The following is a 23,070-nucleotide window of genomic DNA, read 5'->3' as shown; positions in this document are numbered from 1 at the left end:
ATTAGCAACAGATGATAATGCCTTTGGCAAATCTTTTCTAACAGCTGGTATAGTGACTCCTACCCAAAATTTATACAACTACATTACACCCCAGAAAAATACTGATAGGCATTCAATTTATATACAATCACTTCATAACCACTAGCCTTGACATCTTGTGCCAATGAAAACTCATACTTTTTGGTAACTTGGTAAATTGTTCTCTGGAATTACCTGAAATATTTTACCTCCATCCCTGGCACTGACGGTTGGGACTAGGTGTTTGAATACAGTCTTCACCATACACTTAGAAGAATTTTTTCAAACTTTCAGATGACATGCTGAATCTTTGCAAACTTCAGTCACCACCTTCGATTCAGCCAATGACAGTGTCCTCATCAGCAACCTTAAATATGAGATTGGAGCTGTGCTTAGCCTCACAGTCACAAGTGTAAAGAGAGTGGAGCAGGCGCTAACTTTCTGGTGCACTGAGCAGATATTGTTTCTAATCAGAACTAACTGGGGTCAGCGGGTGAGGAAATCAAGGTCCAACAGCACAAGGAGGTATTGAGGCTAAGATTCAAAGCTTGTTATTAGCTGAGGGGGTAATAGCACTTCTGCTGTCCAGAGTTGAGTGAAGACCCAATGAAATGGCATCTGCTGTGGACCTGTTGCACTAATAGTCAAATTGGAGTGGATCTAAGTCACTTCTCAGACAGGAGTTGATGTTTCATCATCAACTCCTGCCTTGAAGCTTAGAGTTGGGGTGGGAGCCCATTATCGACTCCATTTCTCGCTGACCTTGCCAGTTAAAGCACGAGGAAGATTGAAAACATCGAGGCAAGTGCGGAAGGCAAGTGAGTGCTCAACACTATCTACCAGCCTCTCATTCGCTTCTCCTGAGGGAAGGTCCATGTGTTTGAACGGTCTCTCTCTCCTCCTCAATACTGTTGGAGGACAGTACTGAAGGTCTGTGATTTGCGGATTGGAATATAGTTCACGATATGATGCCTTTCTGGTCTTTTCCTTCTCTGTTGCTATTTTGGGCGGCTATGAATCGAAGAGGCCTGCAGGTAATGAACAATGAGCGGAGCTAAGTATGGACTCTTGATTTTGTGTTATATATTCTGCATTTTTCACTGGTTCTTTCTTGTTGTCATTTGTGCGTAGTGGGGGGGGTGGGATTTGAGGTTTTTCTTTGTGGGGAAGACAAATTTCAGGGTTGTATATTGCAAACATACTTTGAATCCTTTGAGAAGTTTTCTACTGGTACCCTGGCCAACATTTATCTCTGATTCAACACCCAAAGCACAATGGCACAAATGGAATTTAAAAATAACTGCAGCTGAAGGAAATCTGAAATAAAAGCAGAAAATGGAAAAGTTCAGCAACTCATGCAAGGACGTGGAGAAACAGAGTTTGTCAGACTAGCAGGAACTCAGTGGAAAGAAAAACCAGTTAACATTTTCCACAGATGCTGCCTGACTGTCCATATTCTTCCAATGTTTGTCTTAGCTTGTTCCAGATTGTAGCTTTACTTCTTTCACAAAGCATTAACTTTGCTCTCTGTTCCAGAGATGCTCTCGGGCTTAGTGAATGGCTCTACTGTGTTGTGTTGTCTATTACATTTTCCTGAGTAGAACCAGTTGTGTGAATTCCCTGCTTGTACTTCTCACTGTACCAAAGCACAAAAGCAACAGGTAGCTACTGATCAGTGATAGAGCCTTATATGACTTCAGAAATCTTTGACAGGCAGCAAAGTCACACCTTACCTTTAAGGTTAGCGACTGAAGTTAGCAATAATAAAAGCAATAGTTCAGTGCAATTTAAAAGTACAAAAACAGCAAACATAAATAATATCTTAAATTACCAATCCACTCTTCAAGAAAGGAGGGAAGCAAAAGGCCAGTTAGCTTGACGCCAGTTGTTGGATTCTATTACTAAGGATCAGGTTTCTTGGGTACTTGCAGCCACATGATAAAATAGCACAAAGTCATCATGGTTTTCTTAAGGGGAAATGTTGCCTGACAAATCTGTTGGAATTCCTTGAGGAAACAGCAGGCAGGTTTGACAAAGGAGAGTCAGTTGTTTTCTTGTTTTTTTTTAGAAGGCTTTTGACAAGGTTCCACACGAGGCTGCTTAACAAGATTAGAGCTCATGGTATAACATGGATGGTTAGAAAATAGCTTGGCATAGTGAATAACAGAACACTATTACAGCTCAGGGCATCGGGAGTTCAATTCTGCCGCTGTCTGTAAGGAGTTTGTACATTCTCTCTGTGACTACGTAGGTTTCCTCCAGGTGCTTCAGTTTCCTCCCATGGTTCAAGGTCCCTTTTTCTCCCCCGTTTAGAAAATAGGCCATACTTTTACTCTTTCTACCAAAGTGACTGATAAGTGGTCTCTGTAAATTGTCTGTGATTAGGCTAGTATTAAATAGGTGGGAGGCATAGCTCATTGGGCTGGTAGGGCCTAATTTGTGCTGTATCTCTAAATAAAATAAAAATAAAAGATTGATTGGCAGGAGGCAAAGACTGTGAATAAAGGGGGCCTTTTCTGGTTGGCTGCCTAGACTAGTGGTGTCAGAGTTGGGACCGGTTCGTTTCATGCTATATTTCTATGATCTGGGTGACAGAATTGATGGCTTCATGGCCAAGTTTACAGACGATATGAATATAGGTAAAGGGGCATGTAGCGTTGAGGAGGCAGAAGGCCTACAGAAAGACTTAGGCAGATTAGGAGAATGGATAAAGTGGCAGATGGAATATAGCGTAGGCAAGTATATAGTCATGCACTTTGGTAGAAGGGATATAAGTATAGCCTATCTTCTGAACGGTGATAAAATTCAGAAATCAGAGATGCAAAGGCACCTGGAAGTTCTTGTGCAGGATTCCTTAAATCCTGCAAGATGAATCAGTGTTATGGAGGGCAAATACAATGTTAGTATTCATTTTAAAGGCTAGAATATAAAAACAAGATTGTAATGATCAGCTTTATAAGGCACTAATCAGACTCTACTTGGAGTTAGGAGTATTGCCAGTAGTTTTGGGACGCTTATCTAAGAAAGGATGTGCTGGCACTGGAGAGAGTGCAGCGGAAGTTCACGGCAATGATTCTGGGAATGAAAAGGTTAATGTATGAGAAGTGTTTGATAGCTCTGGGCCTGTATTCATTGGAGTTTAGAAGAATGAGGGGAGACCTCATTAAAGCCTATCAAATACTGGAAGGCCTACATAGATTGAAAGTGGAGAGGATTCTTCCTGTAGTGGAGGAGTCTAGGACTAGAGGTCACAGCCTCAGATTAGAAGGATGTCCTTTCAGAACAGAGAAGAAATTTCTTCAGCTAGAAGATGGTGAATCTGTGGAATTCTTTGCCACAGACGCGTGTGGATGCTAAGTAACTAGGTATATTTAAAGCGGGAATTGATAGTTTTTTTATTAGTAAGGGCATCAAAGGTTACAGGAGGGAAGGCAGGAGAATGATGTTGAGAGGAATTAAAAAAACAGCCATGGTCGAATGGCGCAGCTGACTCGATGGGCTCTAAAGTCATATGATCTTTATGATGTACGAAATTACTTTACAGCTTTTATCAGTTATAAGAACTCAATATTATTCATGGTTTTTGATCCAAATAATATCTCACCAATCATATTAAAATATTCACTGTTAAGTTAAATTTAAAAATATGAACTTAACCTAAGCACATGACAGAATGCTTAATGGAGTATTACCTGGACTTGTCAATGTTTAGAAACCAACTCTTCCCATCCCATTTAAACCAGGAGATATGGTTGGTACAGTATGGCGATAACCCGGTTACATTAAATAATTAAAACTTGCTTTATACAATGCTCTAACATTTCATAGACTGCCAGCTCAGAGTGGCCTTTTAAAAGAGGACATCCTCTACAATTATCACACAGATAGGATGCTGAGCTGGGCAAAGAATTGACAGATAGGATTCAATCCGGACAACTGTGAATTGATGTACTTTGGGATGCTGAACTTGAAGGCAGAGTACAGGGTTAATGGCAGGATTCTCAGCAGTATGGAAGAACCGAAGGGTTTTCGGGTCCACATCTATAGATTCCTCACAGTTGCTGCACAAGTTGATAGGGTTGGTTAAGGTGGTGTCTGTTGAGTTGGCCTTCATTAGTTGGGGGATTAAGTTCAAGAGCCATCAGGTAATGCTGCAGCTCTATAAAACTCTGGCTAGAATACACTGAGTATTGAAATGTGGGGGAGGGGAGACAGATCTTTCTTGATCTCACTGTCTCTATCTCCTGAGACAGCTTATACATCTATTAGAAACCGACAGACTTTCACAACTACCTGGACGACACCTCCTCCCACCCTGCTACTCATAAAAATGCCATCCCCTTTCTCAATTCCTTTTCTCTACCGCATCTGCTCTCAGGATGAGGCTTTTCATTCTAGAAGAAGGGAATGTCCTCCTTTTTCAAAGAAAGGGGCTTCCCTTCCTCCTCCATCAATGCTGCCCTCAACTACATCTCCTCCATTTCACGCACATCTGCCCTTATCCCATTCTCCCACCACCCTTCCAAGGATAGGGTTCCTCTTGCCCTCACCTACCACCCCACCAGCCTCCACGTCCAGCACATAATTCTCCATAACTTCCACCATCTCCAACTGGATCTCACCACCAAACAGACCTTGCCCTCCCACCCCACTTTCTGCTTTCCACAGAGATCGCTCCCTATGCAACTCCCTTGTCCATTCATCTCTCCCCACTGATCTCCCACCTGGCACATATCCTTGCAAGTGGAACAAGTGCTACATCTGCCCTGGCACCTCTCCCTCACTACCATTCAGGGTCCCAAACAGTCCTTCCAGGTGAGGTGACTCTTCACCTGTGAGTCTGTTGGGGTCATATACTGTGTTCCGTGCTCCCGGTGTGGCCCCCTGTATATCAGTGAGACCGACATAAATTGAAACACCGCTTTGTCAAGCATCTACACTTTGTCCACCAGCACAAATGGAATCTGCCAGTGGCCACCCACTTTAATTCTACTTTCCATTCCCATTCCGATATGTCCATCCATTTCCTCCTCCACTGTTGGGATAAGGCCACACCTAGGTTGGGGGAATCTTATATTCCTTTTGGGTAGCCTAATACTTGATGGTATGGACACTGATTTCTCAAACTTCTAGTAATGCCTCCACACGCCCCCCACTTCACCATTTCCCATCTCCTTGTTCCTCTCCCATGTTATCTCCTTGCCCGGCCAATGCCTCCCTGTGATGCTCCTACCCTCTCCCTTTTCTTTCTTCCAAGGCTTTCTGTCTTGAATTTGTTCAAGGGGGAGGAAGGGGGGAGGAGGAGGAAGGGGGAGGAGGAGAAAGGGGGAGGAGGAGAAAGGGGGAGGAGGAGAAAGGGGGAGGAGGAGAAAGGGGGAGGAGGAGAAAAGGGGAGGAGGAGGAAAGGGGAGGAGGAAGGGAGGAGGGAAGGAGGGAGGGAGGAAGGAAAGGGGGAAGGAGAGGGGAAAGGGCATGAGGGGGATGAGGAGGGGGGAGGGGGAAGGGGAGGGGAGAGAGAGGGGAGAGAGAGGGAAGGGGAAGGAGGGAGGGGGTAGAGAGTGTGGGGGAAAGGGGGAGTGGGGAAGGGTGGTGATACATTGGGGCATTTAAGAGACTCTTAGATAGGCACAGGGATGAAAGGGAAATGGAGCTTTATGGTTTATGAAAGAGGGAAGCGTTAGACTGATCATGGAGTAGGTTTAAAGGTCAGCACTACATAGTGGGCCAAAGAGCCTGTACTGTTCTACATTGATAACTAAGGGAAGGTGGCACATAGGGAGAATCTATACTGACTACTGCAGGAGAATTAAGAAGTGGGCAATTCTGAACTTTGGACTGTATTTTGGGTACCCCTGATCTATTCTGATTTTAATCCTCCATATGAACCAGAATTCATTAATCACTGCATTCCATCCCTTTCTCCCTTATGTCTTTATCTAGCTTCCCTTTAATAAGCCTTATCCCTTCTCTGTGATAGTGCATACTATATTCTTTTGACACACACCATTTAATGCTCACAGTTTTCACATGCAAAATAACAGAAGTAATTCCATTCATGCCTCTTTATAGTTGCTAAGCAAGCAACTGCAATGTACGTAACATGCCAGAAAGTTCCAAATTGAGTTTAGTTTACATCATGATAGTATTTCTTATTTGTCTCCTTTACAGAGATAAGCTATCAAAAGACCCCAATAAACCCACAGGTGACAGTGATGTGAAGGGTGTGGGGGTTAACAGTATGTTCAACACCACCTTCACAAAAGTGATGCCACAAGATTGGAAGAATGCTCAGATAGGAGGTTGGAGGGGGTGTATATGATAGTTTTATATCTCAGCAAAATGTATTATTCTTATCATGCAAAAATAGAGTTATTATTTCTGACCCTTTGTTCAGGAACAGCTTCACTAGGTTCAGAACATGTATGACCTGACAGTCACCCGGGTCCTGAACCTGTGTGGATAACTTCATTCACCACTTCTCTGAACTGATTCTACAAACTCACTATCGCAGACTTTACAATTCATACGCTCAGTATTTTTTTTAATCTGCGGTTTGTCTTATTTTGCACATTAGCTGTTTGTCAGTCTTCACATAGTTTTATGTGAATTCTAATATATTTCCTTATTTTTTCCTGTAAATGCCTCCAAGAAAATTAATTTCAAGATTGTGTCTGAAACTTTGATAATAAATCTACTCTGAACTTGGAACTAATTTTTAATGTTTACTACAGCTTGTGAATTGCAAAGGAAACACTGTTGAAGGCAAGTCCTGAGCAACCGCATTTTTTTTAGAAAGCCTGAAAGCAGAAGTTCCTATCAACTATACCAAACTCCACCAAGTTTGCACGGACCATTTACAAGAAAACCACATTCACTCCCAAAGGGAAGATGTTTGGAGCATTATGCTTTTGGGAAGGTTAGGAAACGGCTTGTGTCGAGCACTGACATGAACCGGTTGTATAACACAACCTAACTCTACACTGCACCTTTCAATCTGTGCAACTCGCCCGTTAGAAACGAAGAGAATGTCAAGACAAGCCGTTTCTAAATGTGCAAAACATCCAGTCCAGTTGCCAGTTAGTCAGAACAGTTAACTTTATGGGTGTTCATGCCCCACACAGACATCTCATAGGATTATTCACAGTTCAGTGAGGATGACAGTCAGATTCATTGCTCATCCATCACAGCACTGAGAAGACAAGTCTGACCTTTTCCAAAAGTCTGCTCAATATGCCTGCTGAAAATCAACTGAAATTGTTTCAGAAAGCTTAGATCCCTCTTTATCTAAGAGGAAATACTCCTTGAAAATATTTCTAGCATAAGCCATGTTCGGGAGTATTCTAGGGCTTTGTGAACATAGCAGATATTAATTCAAGCAAGTTCTTATTGTAAATTGAAGTTAAACTGGTCCACAGAGACTGCATATGCATCAGGCAAACATTAAGACAATGAGATTGTGTTAACTGGTTTGAATCAAACTAAGCAACTTGGCTATGTTATTTGCACCATTTTGATTGAATTCAAGCCGGCAGATCAGGCTGTTGTTGTCATTGAACATCTCAAACGCAGTCACAGGAATAGCTGCAATCAATAGCTAATCTATTGTGTTCTCTGGCACCTGGCTCACTGTCTTCAGAAGTCTTGTTTAAAGAAAATCTGTCTAAAACATTCACAGGTGTGTCCCACTGTAGATATGTAATTCATTGTTAACCCAAAATATTGAAGCAAACAATGTCATTGTAATTATTAATATTGTATTGAATCACCTACTGATACCTTTGATCATAACGATATGATGTACTTTTGGGATTGTGGGACTCTACTGAGATGGTTCGTTATGGCTAGAATCAACTCATGCCTAAGCAAGACCTGGACCCACTGCAATTTCCCTGTTGCCACAATAGGCCTACAACAGATATCATCTGGACAATACTAATACTTATGTCAAGCCGCTTATTAACTATAGATCAGTGTTTAACACAATTATTCCTACAGTTCCGATCAAGAAGCTCCAAAATTTGGGCCTCTGTACCTCCCTCTGTAACTGAATCCTTGACTTCCTCAACAGAAAACCGCAGTCTGTACAGATTGGAAATCACATCTCCTCCTCGCTGATAATCAACACTGGCACCTCTCAAAGATGTGTGCTTGGCCCACTGTTTCTCTCTTTCCACCCATGACTGTGTGACTAGGCACAGCTCAAATGCCATCTATAAATTTGCTTGGCAGAATGGTGACGAGACAGTGTCAGGAGTGAGAAAGATCAGCTGGGTGAGTGGTGTTGCGGAACCTGCTTTGCACTCGACGTCAGTGAGACCGAAGAATTGACTGTAGACTTCAGAAAGGGTAAGACAAGGGAACACACACCAGTTTTCATTGAGGGATCAGAAGTGGAAAGGGTGAGCAATTTCAAGTTCCTGCTTGTCAACATCTCCTACAATCCACCCTGGGCCCAACATATTGATGCAGGTACAAAGAAGGCATGAGAACGGGTATATTTCATTTGGAGTTTGAGTTGATTTGGTAGGTCACTTGCAAATTTCTACAGAGAGCATTGTAACGGGCTGCACCACAGTCTGGTGATGGTGGTGGGGGGGGAGGGGGTCCAAATACACAGGATTGATAGAAGCTGCAGGAAGTTGTAAACTCAGGCAGCTCCATCATGCGCACTCGCCTCCCCAGCATCCAGAATATTTTCGAAAAGCAAAGCCTCAAAAAGGCAGCATCAATCATCAAGTATCCACATCACAAAGGACATGCGTCTGAGTGGTGATACCTCAAGAGAAGGCACAAACTCAATGATTCAGCAATAATGTCTTCTGCTCTGCCATCAGATTTCTGAAAGGACATTGACCCCATGAACACTACCTCACTACATTTTCTTTTAAAATCTCTTTTTGCACTACTTATTTAGCACACATACACACGCACACATACGCCAGTAATATTAAATCTGATGCTGATCTCCAAGGAAATGTCTGTCACGATGAATAAAGATTTTCACATCCACAACATCAGTGTCCCTTCCGGTGACTTCGACCACAATCACAACATGCAGTACATTCCTTTCAAGTTTAAAATGTTATCTACAAATTTGAAATTTGTGTTATTGATTTGAAGCACTTTTTTGTAGAGCTGCATTATTAAATGTTTTAATGAATAGAATAGAATAAAATTTATTTAAATCTAACAACATCCCACAATGTGAGGGAGCAATTTACAGACATGTGAATTTGTGAGTCTATTGGCTTGTAAAAAGAAGCTGCCCTGTAGCCTGTTGGTCCTGGATTTAATGCTGCAGTACCATTTGCCAGACAGAAGCAGCTAAAACAGTTTATGGTTGGGGTGACCGTTGAGCCTGATAATTTTCCAGGCCTTCTTTCTGCACCTGGAGCTATAAGTGTCCTCAATGGAGGAAAGTTCACATCCACAGATGTGCTGGGTTGTCTGTATCACTCTCCACAGTGCCCAGTGGTTAAGGTTACATCACAGTGCCAAGTGATACAGCCAGTCAGTATGCTCGCAATGGTGCCCATGCCAAATTTCTTCAGTCACCTGAAGTGGAAGAGACACTGTTGTGCTTTTTCTCCCCCCCACAATGTCAGCAGTACAGTCAAGGTGAGATCATCGATGATGCATATGTTGAGGAACTTGAAACGACTCACCCTCTCAACTACAGACCCATTGAATGTTGATTGGAACGAGCCTGTCTCTTTTCCTCTTGTAATCCACAATCAGCTCTTCTGTCATTTGGACATTGACGGAGAGGTTGTTATCCTTGCACCATGGTGTCAGGGTATCAACCTCTCCTCTACAGGCTGTCTCATCACCGCTAGAATTAAGGCCAATCAAAGCCGTGTCACCTGCGAATTTGATCAGCAGATTGGAGCTGTGTGTGGCAGTACAGTCGTGGGTGTAAAGGCAGTAGAGAAGGGGACTCAGAACACAACCTTGGGGAGCACTGTGTTGAGGGTCAGAGGTGAGGAGCCTGTCCTTACCACCTACTGGTGATCCAATAGGAAGTCTAGCTGCACAAGGCAGGGTGCAAGACAAGGTCTCCGAGCTTCCTGTCAAGTATGGAGGGAATTATGGTGTTGAATGCTGAACTGTAGTCCAGGAACAGCATTCTAACATATGCATCCCTATTCTCCAGGTGAGTGAGATGGCGTGTAGCGCTAAGGCTATGGTGTCATTGGTAGATCAGATCCATCAGTAGGCGAATTGCAGGCGGTTCAGTGTGGGCGGTAGCATGCTGCAGATATAGTCTTTAACCAGTCTCTCAAAGCATTTGCTTATATGTAAGCTCAGATCTGACAAATTACTCTCCGTCATTAAATTGTGTCACTAAGTTTATGTGCCAAGCCATACCTAATGCAGTGTATTTAGTAGAATATACAAGCCATATTACTCAGTATTGCCAAGTGATATTAGCTTGTGTATCAAGTAGAGTGTTAGGACTCTACATCTATGGTCGACCCCAACCAATGGAGGGCTTAATGAATAAAAATTCACTGCACAACAGAAATAACCTTGACATATGTGCTTTATTCATAATGTTCCTCAAAAAAATGTTGCATTTCAGCCTTATTGATTGCACATTTGATGAAGTCAGCATAGGCCATTTTGAACATCGTTTGGCATACATTGCCACCTTTTTACTAAAATACACCTTATTGCAGTCAGTTGGCGGCACCCTGCTTTATCTCCCCGTCTTTTTCAAAAGTTAACTGTGTATTTGTTTATATGCTGTGGGAGATGCTGAGCCTTTAGTGTCCATCCCTAATTACCATCTGAATTGAGTAACTTGCTGAGGCATTTCAAAAGATAGATGAAAGTCAACTGCTTTAATGGGTTTGGAGTTGCATTCAAACCAAAGCAGGCAAAACAGTGGATCTCCTTCCCTAATGGACAACAGTAAAATAGTATGGTTTTCAAAATACTGTGGCTTTTTAAAAAAAATGATTCCTTCAGCTGTCAATATGGGATTTTGAACTCCAGATCAATAGGCTTCAGTTGCTGGAATCTTAATGTATTAAATTAAACACTGTCTTGTCACATCCTAGTTATAAAGTTAACCTACCAGTAAAACAGGGGCAAAATGGATAATGGCTGGAGTCACCCATCTTGTAAAGACACTGCCCAGAAGGCAATGGCAAACCACTTCTGTAGAAAAATTTGCCAAGAACAATCATGGTCATGAGACCATGATCGCTCACGTCATACCATACGGCACATAATGGTCGTGACCAGTAAAAATCATGTGAAAAATAATTTTGCATTACATGTTAGAAATAGATATGCTTGCAATCAATTTAACAAAATAAAATGTTGCTTTACTGGCTGAGCTGAAGCACACTGATAATACATTTCATTGTTCAATCTCCAGTCTGCTAGCATACGAACTAATCACAGCACATCAACCAAGGATTGTCTTTTGCACCAATATGTGTCAGTGCACATTGCCAGTTGGATGCCATTCATAAACATTTCAATATCCTTGCTGCCTATTAACATAGTGCATCCCTAATATATAAAAAAATCAGAAAGTTGCAGCTGCTCTGGGACATGGGCAATCACCTTCACTGCATCTAAATGGCATCTGTAATGATATAATTGTTCATTATCATAGAGACAATTTGCAGCAAGTTTTTTTAAGATGTTTGGAACTACCGCAGATTTACATATTGCTCAAAATCACTACAGCTAAAGCCCAATTGTAATAATGTAATTGCTCTAAGTGGATATCAAATAAAGGAAGAAAATCTCTTATAATATCACCACTTAGATGTATTTAAACACTAGTATTAATGCAGACCTTCCTATCAGGTGATTATAAATTACTTCTGATGAGAAAAAAACATTTGCTTGTTGAATGTTGCTGATATTAACTATCTAAATACATTATACACCAAAAGACAGATTCACAACAATTTAATGAACAAATCGATTCTTTTCATTTCCAGATAGATTAATTGTTATCAATTTAAATGTCATAAAATAATAGTTAGCGATGGCTTACATGCAAGCAAATTAATCTGGTGAATTGATTGAAGATCTGATTTCTAAATGGACATTGAACCCATGAACATTACCTCCCTTTTTTTCTGTTTTTGCACTATTTTTAACTATTTAATATACCGTTATTTATTTGATATTTATCATGGCATTGTACGGCTGCCACTAAGTTAACAAATTTCATGACATATGTTGGTGATATTAAACCTGATTCTGAGATGCAATTCTTTAACTTTTCTATTAGAGGCCTCTTCCTTTGATATAAGGTTATAACAAATTCAGTTGCTTTTTACAAGTCTTGAATAAGTTTAAACAGTTGTCATGGTTGTGTTAATGTCATGACCCTCTACTGACACATCTTTGAGAAGGCTCTGCACCTTTATTCATCATTGTTTACTAAGAAATCACCAGAGCTGTAATTTGGCACTCCTTGTTTTTCTCTTTTGCAAGAGAAATCACGAGGTGGCTTGCAAAATGCAACAGCAATGTTTAGGGACACTGAATTTGGAAAAAAAGCAATGCATTTGCAATTGTAATAGAAGAGCCAAATACTATTTTAGAGTTGGAGTAAACCACCTGGCCTTTTAAGTCTGCCACGTATTTAGTATGATCACAGTTGACTTGTCCTAGGTTTCAACTCTGCCTATGCCAGTTTCCCTTAGCCCTGAATTGTTCCATCTTTCAAAGATTTACCCAAATACTCTTTTTAAATACCTCCAACGATTCTAGACTCCATAACACTCCAAGGTATGGATTCACCATGCTCTATGAGAAGCAATTCCTCTGACCTAATTTAAAATGACTGTTCACCAATCTTACTACTGCGTCCCTTTGCTTGATACTCTCCCATAACTCAACATCAACTTTCAGATGTCCCTTAGGATCTAAAATGTTATTTATTAAGATTTGGACCAATGCGGTAGTGTGGCAGTTAGCATAAAGCTATTACAATGCCAATGACCCGAGTTCAATTCCCGTCGCTATCTGTAAGGAGTTTGTACGTTCTGCCCATGACCACGTGGGTTTCCTTTGGATGTTCCGGTTTTCTTCCATATTCCAAAGACATACAGGCTAGTAGGTTAATTGATCACATGGGTGCAAATGGTTGAAGTGCACTTGTTTCCATGCTGTTTCACTAAATCTCCAAATCACTCCTTATTCTTCTAAACTCAAAAGAATGCAGCCAATCATAATAAGACAACCATCTTATTGTAGAAATTGGTTAGCGTATCTCATTTGGGCTGCCTCTATATACTTTAATAAATAAGGAGACCAAAAGTGTACACAGAACTCCAAATATGATCTCACTAGTACCCTGGACAATTGTATCAATAATTCCCAATTTCTACAATACAGCCTCATTACAATAAAGGCCAACATGGCAGGCATTTCCAAACTAACTGCAAATAAATACATTTAAAAGACCAACCAAGAAAATAAAAAAAAATTGTAGAAATTGATGAGGAATACAAATTGGAAATCCTAATCTAGGCAATGTTTTGGGATTTCATTCTAACAGTAAGTCATCTATTTTCCTTCTAGCTACTGACATATATTCAGACCATGCACCATATTGTTTCAATAAAGTGGCAGATAAAGTGGCAAAGCAACTTAATTCATGCACAGTTCATGAGAGTTCTTCATTGATAGTATCTCGGGTTCCTGTATCCCATTGAACTCTGTGTTGAATATAATAAATGATACAGATCTCTTTTCCAGTCTGCTAGGGCCCTTATTTAGTACATTATAGATTAAGACCATAAGGTAGAGGAGCAGAATTAGGCCACTTGGCCCATCGCGCCTGCTCGGTCATTTCATCATGGCTGATCCATTTCCCTTTCAGCCCTAATCTCCTGCCTTCTCCCCAAATTACTTCATGCCCTGATCAATCAAAAATCTATCAAACTCTGCTTTAAATATACATAGGGACTTGGCTCCATAGCTGCCTATGGCAAAGAATTCCACAGACTCACCACTCTTTGGCTAAAGAAATTTCTCCTCATTTCTGTTCTAAAAAGACACCCCTCTATTCTGAGGCTCTGTCCTCTGGTCTTAAGACTTCCATCATAGGAAACACCCTCTCCACATCCATTCTATCAAGGCCTTTCAGCATTCTATAGGTTTCAATTAGATCACCCCTCATTCTTTTGAATTCCAATGAATACAGGCTCAGAGTCATCAAACACTCTTCATATGACAAGCCTTTCAAACCTGGAATCATTTCTGTGAACTTCTTTTGAACCCTCTCCAATTTCAGCGTATCCTTTTTAAGTGGCCCAAACCTGCTCACAATACTCAAAGTGAGGTCTCACCAGTGCTTTATAAAGGCTCAACATTATATCCTTGCTTTTATATTCTAGTCCTCATGAAATTGATGCTAACATTGCATTTACCTTCTCTGTCACAGACTCAACCTGCAAATTAACTTTAGGGAACTTTAGGGAATCCTGCACAAGGACTGCCAAGTCCCTTTGCACCTCAGATTTTAGTATTTAGAATTGTCCGGCAAGATTTTCCCTTCAGGCAACCATGCTGACTATGGCCCATTTTATTATGTGCCTCCAGGTACTCAGACCTCATCCTTAATAATTGACTCCAATATCTTTCCAAACACTGAGGTCAGAGTAACTGATGTATAGTTTCCTTTCTTCTGCCTCTCTCCCTTCTTGAATATAGAATAACACTTGTAATCTTCCAGTCTTCCGGAACCATCCCAGAATCTAGTGATTCTTGAAAGATCATTACTAATGCCTCCACAATCTCTTCTGTCAGCTCTTTCAGAACTTTCCATTGTCTGCCTCCACAATCTCTCCACAAACTGTTCTGGTTCCCACCCCCTGCAACTCTAGTTTAAACCCCACCCTTCAGCATTAACAAACCTTCCTGCTAGGAATCACCCTCCAGTTCAGGTACAAACCATCTCTTCTGTACAGGTCCCACCTTCCCTGAAGCACAGCCCAATGATCCAAAAACCTTATGCTTGATCTCCTACACCGACTCCTTAGCCAAGTATTAGACTGTATAATCTTCTTAGTTCTAGTCTTACTAGCATGTGGCATGGGTAGCAATCCTGAGATCACAATCTTGGAGGTCGTGCCCTTTAAATTAGCACCTAATACCCAGAACTCCCTATACAGAACCTCGTCACATCCTACCCGTCATTGGATATGGTCTTAGTAAGAACACCAATCCACAGAATTACCTACTCTTTGAAGTTGGGTCTTTTACTTGTTAAAAAATCTTTGTCTTGCTGTTTGTAATGTGTTCTTGATGTTCATTTAATGCTAAGCAGGAGACTTGACGCTTCTTTGTGAAATACAATAGAAATGATAGTCATACAGCACAGAAACATGACCTGCACCCCAGCATGCCCATGCCAACCATCAAATCCCCATCTATACCAAACTCATTTTCCAGCACTTGGCAACAGACTCTTATATTTTGACAAGTGTTGGTCAAAATATTTCTTAAATGTTGTGAGAATCTTTGCCTTTCCTACCACTTGTTTTCCAACTACCCTGGGTGAAAGTATTCTTCCTTAAACAACTTCTAAATCTCCTACCCTGAATGTTAAAACTATTTTCTCTGGTTTTATAGCTATGTGGAAAAAGAGAGTTCTTACTATCTACTCTATCAATGCCTTTCAAAATTTTGCACACTTCAATCAGGGCTCCCTATAACCATCTCTGAAACAAGGAGAACAATCCCATCCCATACATCTCTCTTCATAAATGAAATACTCCACCCTTGGCTCTACTTTGAGCCCTCTTCAATGCAATCTTGTCCTTTGGGTGTAGTGTTGCAATCAGAATCACACACAGTACTTCAGCTGTGGCCTAACCTGTGTAACATGACCTATTTGCCTTTATAGTCAAAGAAATTGTTCATCATTGTTATTATGTCTTCACTCCAGACTGCAGTGCCTCACCTGAAGGTTATTCAGTGGGTCCATTTTCATCACTGGGCCAATGGTATTCAGTGGTAAGGAAATATCAATGCTCTGATTTGGCATTAGTGGAGTGTGAATTGGAAGAGGAGTTGTAGGGATCACCCCAAAGCTGTAAAAGAAAGACAAAATACATTAAAATAGGTTTGTATTTTTCCCTGCTTTTCTCCTGAACCAGCCTGTGCCTATCTTAACCAAGACTACTATACAGGTCAAACCAGCCTTGCATTGTTTGGGTGAGAAGCAGAAGAAAGGAGGATAGTTGCCCCTGAATCAAATATCCATTAGTGAATCTTGATGACCTTATGATCCCAGCCAATTTTTATAGATGTGCCAGAGAAAGCATCCTCTCTGGATCCATCACAGCCTTTTATGGCAATTGCTCTGCCCAAGACCGCAAGAAACTGAAGAGAGGTGTGAATGTAACACAGTGTATCACGTAAACAAGGTGCCCCTCCATTGACTGCGTAAAGAATAATTCACTCATAATTGTCAATTACTTCAGTGCATAACTATCACTACATAGGCAAATCAGATATATATACACACACACACACATTCATTGATAGTATTTCACTGATATGGCCAAGTTGGGCTGCTTCACCAATTAAAAAAAATACAGCAAACTATTTGGGTTTATAATCTCTGATATTACCCTTGCAAAGTTATGGTGTGCAGTGAAAACTTTCATTTTCCTTGATATGACACCTGAATTAGTAGATTCACAAACAGTAACCATGAGTACTGCAGGGGAAAAAAATTCCAAAGGCATTGGATTGTGTGGTGTTCTCAGTTCCCTTTTCATAAAGAGTGGCCAAATCCCACTTGAAAAGTTACTTGAATTTACTTGAAAAGCATTAACTGGGTGAAAGTGAGCTTCAGGATGATCTGCTGATGCATACCAAATTATTGTAGGGGTGTACAGCATAGGCACAGAAATGGCATTCCACCATCTGGAATATTTTGAATCAGGGGTCACAGTTGAAAAATAAATGGCAAACTTTGAGGATGGGTCAGAAGATTAGGCAGGACCTGCATATTGGTTGAAAGGTGGTGGTGGTTGATGCAGGTTATAAAATGGATGAGTGAGCAACAGTAGAGCAAAGATCCTCACCTACCTTCTGACCTGAAATGATTTTTGCTGGCTGGTTCAACAGTAATCAGCTGGAAATTGACTATTCAGCCCATGATAATCAATTACAAAAAAAACCTAAAATTGATGCAATTTCGAGTGAAGTAATTTAAAAATAATTGGAAATATCTGATTATACTGAACATTATGAAAAAAATAAAACAAAAGCACCACTGAACAGAACACAGATCAAACACAAAAAGAAAACTTGTTTTTGCCCTTTAATATGACGGGCTTGATGCATGTATGAAAACAATTGACTATCAAAGGCTAAAAATGCTTTTTTAAAATAATGGCAAAGAGAAAGTTCACACACTAAACATTTGTAGCCTTGGCTGAATGAAACAGTTGGCTCCAGTGATCTGTGCACATGAAATAAGCTGACATTGCAGTATGTCATCATTCTTGGTCAAACACCTTCTTGATACTGAGGTTAATAACTTTTAGCTCTTCTCTGGAATTCAGCTCTCTGGTCCATGACTATGATAAGTTCGAGAGCTAAGTGCTTCTACTGAAATGCAAGTTGGATATGAGTGAACAGTTTATTGTTGAGTAAGTGCCACTTGATATCAGCACATTGTACTATCAAACACCTGGATAACATCAAAAATCAAGATAATCCTTGGAAAGATTTTGAATACTGGGTTGAAATCATCAGTAAACCCATAACCAGTGGAGGCAGGTGCAAGCTCCCTGCTATCTCCTTTGTATGTGTTACACAGGTTTCTGAAAAATGAAGATGGTTGCAACCATGGGAGGAAGGTATATCTTGTGACCTACCAGGCTATTAATTAATTGATGCTATCCTCACGAGCAAAATAATCCAGATCTTGGTAATAAGAATAATCAGAAAATCAGAAAATACCGGAAATTTTCAGGTCAGACAGGATCTATGGACAGAATAACATTCGCATTCTAAATAAATTACATTCATTCTGTTCTGGTTTTTTCTGTCCCCAATCTGACAAGTATTTTCTGTTTTTTTTGCTACAGATTCCTATCTGCTACACACTGCTCTCCAGGGAATCCGTGAGAAGATACAAAAATCATATTCTAAGCTCAGGAATGATAACTTTAAAACATACTTTTGCTGCTAAAGATGTACTCTTAAATTCTGGGAAAGCTTTTATCTTAGTGTAAAAATAATGCACATATTAAATAACTTCTTTTCAATTTCAGGAGATCTGTGACAAGACTGTCACAGATAAGTTACAGAGAGAGAAGTCTGACAGCAGATGCCAACAGCACATTAGCAGATTTAGGGACCATAACAAATTCTTTACAGTAGGTGGCCTGTGTTCAATTTCTGCAGCTGCCTGCAAGAAGATTGTACATTCTCCCGATGACCACGTAGGTTTCCGCCCAGAGTCCAAAGACATACTGGTTGATAGGTTAATTGGTCATTGTAAATTGTCCTGTGATTAGGCTTGGATTAAGGGTTGGAAGGGCCTATTCTGCACTGTATCTCAATAAATAAAATCATCCTACAGGATAGGTAAAATAATATTATTTGGAAAAATGGTGTTTAGGCTGGTATCCTAGATATTACAAACTGATAAATAAGTCATCGCAGGCAAAACATGAAACCGCAATAGTTAAACACTAAAACAAATGGATTCAGTAGTGAGTGAATTTGTCAGTATAACTTCAATAGATTGCTCCTTTTGCATGCATCTCAAAACCAATTTTGATAGATTATGTGCTCAGTAGGAATTCAAGGTTTCATGCCTTATATTTCTCTACACACTATCAGCTACTTCTCTATGCCTGATTGCATCTTGAAAAATAACACATAGAACAGGTCTATAAATTTTCTATCAAAACAGTATTTTGATGCAATCATGTGTCTAAGCTCCTGCTTCAACTCTCCTCACAGTTCCACAGCCAGTGGAACTAAGTGGTATTGGTTCTCAAATAAAGCTGCTTAGCGCAATTTTAATCATCACATCAAGTCATCTGGTTTCACCCTTTCAGAGATGTTCCCTTTGTTTTACCCATCTCTCCCACACCTTCTCTGTTACTTAAAATGAAGCTTCTCAAAATCTCTGATTCCTTCCATTTTCTACAAACCAGAGGTGTAACCTTGGAACTCACAAGGTTATATTTTCCTTGGTTATCTGGAACAGTCCTTGTTCCAAACCTACACTTGCATCCCTCCTCAACTTTTTCTCTGCTACACAATAATCTTATCAGTGCTGCTTCCTGTGCTCGATATTATCACCTCGGCTAGTAAATTCCAGTCTGCTCTCAAATTTCAGACCCCTCTCCTTTTTTGGATTTCCAGGAGACCAACCATCCAGCGATACCTACTATAAAACCACTGACCCACTTAGCTACCTGCAGCTACCCACATACCACATAGTTGAGTGTCAGACACCCTGAGCCAATAGGCTGGTCCTGGACTTATTTCCACTGGGCATGATTAACTTATTATTATTTAATTATTTATGGTTTTATATTGCTATATTTCTTCACTATATTCTTGATTGGTGCGGCTGTAACAAAACCCAATTTCCCTCGGAATCAATAAAGTATGTCTGTCTGTCTGTACCTCAACCTCCTCCAGCAATGTCTCCTGTAAAGACACCATCCTTTCTCAGTTTTCTGCCTCTGCAATTTCTGCTCTTAAGACAATCCTTTCTTTCTCAAGACTTCTTTGGATGCATCTTTCCCTCTCTTATAGTTGACACTTGCATTTCCTTATTTCCCAATATCCGCCTTAAGTTCATTTCCTCAGATTGAACGGGGATTGAGTTCCCTTCATCCTTACTTTTCATGCATCAAGCTTCTACATTCAGTGCATCATTCCTTTGCTCTTTCATCCAGCGGTGCAAGATCCCACCATTAGTCACATTTTTCCTTCTCCTCTCCCCGCTCTCGCTTTCTGTAGAGACCATTTTCTCCAAAACTCCCTGGTTAATTCATTCTTCCCCACTCAAACCTCCCCATCTCTTGCAACATACCAGCCACCATTTTAATTCTTCCTCTTACCCCTTTATACTGGCTATCTTTCCTTTACACTCTTAATCCTGATACAGCATCTCAACTCAAGACATCGACCATCCCTTTGCCTCCACAGATGCTACCTGAACCATTCAGCAGGGTTTTTTTCACATAGATTACTGCATCTGCAATCTCATGTCTCCAATTAAAACAAAACCATTTTTCCCTTTGATAAAAGATTCTAGACATGGAATATTGTTTCTCCTTCCACAGAGATTGTCTGAACATTTCTAACCTTCTCTGAATTTAGTTCAAATTTCCAGTAACTGCAGTTTCTGCATTCAATTTACCTTCTCCCTGAAGCTCAGCTCTGGTAATCTTCTCATAAAAGTCTGATCGAAACAAACCGAGTAACCTAAGGGGATGGCGGGAAGGATTTTGCTATCTGAAGGATGAGTTAGTGAAAAGGGCTGATGATCTCAGCAGCAAACCATCTTTCATGTGTACGTTCTACGGCCACTGAGGCAATCATCCCACAGTTATAAACATTTAAGGAGTTCTGATATTGATCACCAAGTCACTTCAACAGGAAGCATAGAAATGATATTTACCCTACTAACATTAATCAGTAACACTGCTGGAGATGAGAACATTTTGTATTCAATTTCCACCAGAGAAGGCAGAGCCCAAGAAAAGCAAACTAAAGCCCTCACTCTCCTCACCTACTTTGTAGATGAACATCCTCAGTTCAACCAGTCTTCATTTCGAGTCACCATTTTTGGGTTTTCTACTACATAAATGTAAATTTAATATTTCCATTTTATGTGCAGATTTATTCTCTGAGGGTGTTATACTTTATTCTGCATTGTGATTGTTTTACTTTGTTCCTCCTCAATGCACTCGATAATTATACAGTACACAAGACAAGCCATTCACTGTATCTCAGTACGTGTGACAATAATAAACCAATTTCAATTCATTTTCGTCAACTTATAATGTATTTGAACTCAAGAGGTGATAGCAGAGTTTAAATGTATAACAGAAAAGCTGGAAATCTAAAATAAAAACAGAAAATACTGGAAACATTCAGCAGGTCAGGCAACATCCATGGAGAGTGAAACAAGATTAGCATTGAGATCTTCATTGAGTCTTTAGCGTAAAATTTAAATTCTGTTACTGTACCACAAATATTACTTGACCTGCGAGATCTTCCAGCATTAATTCCCCCACCCCAATTGAAACTGCCTCTTCTTTTTCTACTCTGAAAGAATATCATACTGTTTCAGTCAGACACCTAGATGTTTAAATTCCAGCAGCAGCTGAGCTAAATCTTCTTTTGTCTTGAAGGCAATGGCCCAAAGTCTACAGAAACCCAAAACCATCCAGTACCCCATTGATGATGCCATTCTTTATACATAGAAAAGGAACTTGGAGAAACTAACTGTCAACAATGTAGATGGGTGGGAGAAATTGTTCCCAGGACCAAATTTGTAAAAAAAATACATTCACACACTTGAGCTTGAGGCAGCTACAATAAGTGATCTCTGCATAATACAAAGCTATCAACAGAAAACGATGTGGAACTCATATTCCAGCTGAGATCAGATAATTGAGAGCAAAATAAATATCACAAAGAAGATATTTATATTGTCACACAATATAAGACAATTTGAAAATTATACTTCAAGCAACAAAGCAGATCATTAATGAAATAATATTTTCATTTCACTTCAGTTTTTCATTATACATCAAGTAATGAAAATTGGAAGATTCCCAATTTTATATATGACTATTACACTTTAGTCACCAACAGTTAAATTAAACATGCTTGCAAGCCAGAATGCACTAGGTTTAATCACCTACTTGATGACAATTGGCTTATTTCAGTCAAATATACATCTGGGAGAGAGCATTCTGGGTTCAGCTCCACTGTAAATTAGGTAGCATGGTGTGCCACAATCCTTACCAGGCTTGGTATTAATTACTGGAAAACATGTAGGATCAGTGGATCAGGACTAGACTGGTGGGTGACATCCAATGGAAAAGTATTTAATCTTGATTTATTCTCTGAGCTCACACATGGATGATGGCAACAATATAACTAATATGACCAACACCTGAAGAACCATACCTTGTTAAGATAATGTTGATACAAACATGAAGTAAAGAATCATGCTTCAACATCACTTTCAATGTCGCTTCTTATTTATCTACATTTTGTAAATGTTTATTACCTATTTTTATTGAACTGAATGGCAAATTCAACCATGTGCTGTAAGGCCTTGTTTGTGAAACTCATTTCCATGTAGATGTGACCCTGCCTTCGAGAAAAGGTGCCAGCGATTTCCAAACCCTTGGCCTTCACTGCAGGCAACCATACCTGGGGGGAGAAAAAAAATCTAATTTCAGCCTTATAGGATAATAAGAACACAATCAACTGATTCATCAAGCATATCAAAAAAAAAAATACAGATGATGGAAATCTAAATTAAAAACAGAAAATAATAGAAACACACAAAAAAAAACTTTTCAAAGTTTTAAAGAGATAAAGATTAGCTTTATTTGTCACATGCACATTGAAGCATACAGTGAAATGAGTTGTTTGTGTCCAAACAAATCAGAGAGGATTGTGCTGAGCAGCCCAAGATGAGCACACTTGCAGCTCGAATATAGGATGCTCACAACTCACTAAACCGAATTGTCTGTCTTTGGAATGTGGGAGGAAACTGAAATAGGTGGAAGAAACCCACACGGTCACAGGAAGAAAGTACAAACTACTTACAGACTGCAGCAGAAATTGAACCCCATCTTATGATGATGCTGTAAAGTGTTCGTTAATGGCTCAGGTTAAAAACAGAAATGTAAACTTTGTTTCTCTTCCCACACACACAGCCCGACACGTTCCATGTTTGTAGAATTTTGTGTTTTTCATTTGGATTCATCAGGCATTGTGTCTGGCTTCTGATAACAGGCAGGGGTTTAGTGTCTTCATTTGTCTGTACCAAACATCACTTTA

At 40.1% G+C, this 23,070-nt stretch overlaps 1 protein-coding gene across 1 annotated transcript in view; it reads right to left on the bottom strand.

Moving 5' to 3' along the window:
• The window catches only part of ap2b1 (adaptor related protein complex 2 subunit beta 1), a 284,654-nt gene that overhangs the window by 105,198 nt on the left and 156,386 nt on the right, over positions 1 to 23,070 (bottom strand). Inside the window, exons 17-18 of the mRNA XM_059972980.1 lie at positions 22,289 to 22,434; positions 15,962 to 16,091 (exon numbers count right to left, since the gene is read on the bottom strand). Coding sequence (XP_059828963.1) covers positions 15,962 to 16,091; positions 22,289 to 22,434 — 276 coding nt within the window. The remainder of the gene's footprint in view (positions 1 to 15,961; positions 16,092 to 22,288; positions 22,435 to 23,070) is intronic.

Source organism: Hypanus sabinus, chromosome 6 (genome assembly GCF_030144855.1).
Source record: "Hypanus sabinus isolate sHypSab1 chromosome 6, sHypSab1.hap1, whole genome shotgun sequence".
In the NCBI taxonomy this organism is placed as follows: domain Eukaryota; kingdom Metazoa; phylum Chordata; class Chondrichthyes; order Myliobatiformes; family Dasyatidae; genus Hypanus; species Hypanus sabinus.
Note: the sequence above shows the minus strand (reverse complement) of the source record. Positions and strands in the feature narration are given on the sequence as shown.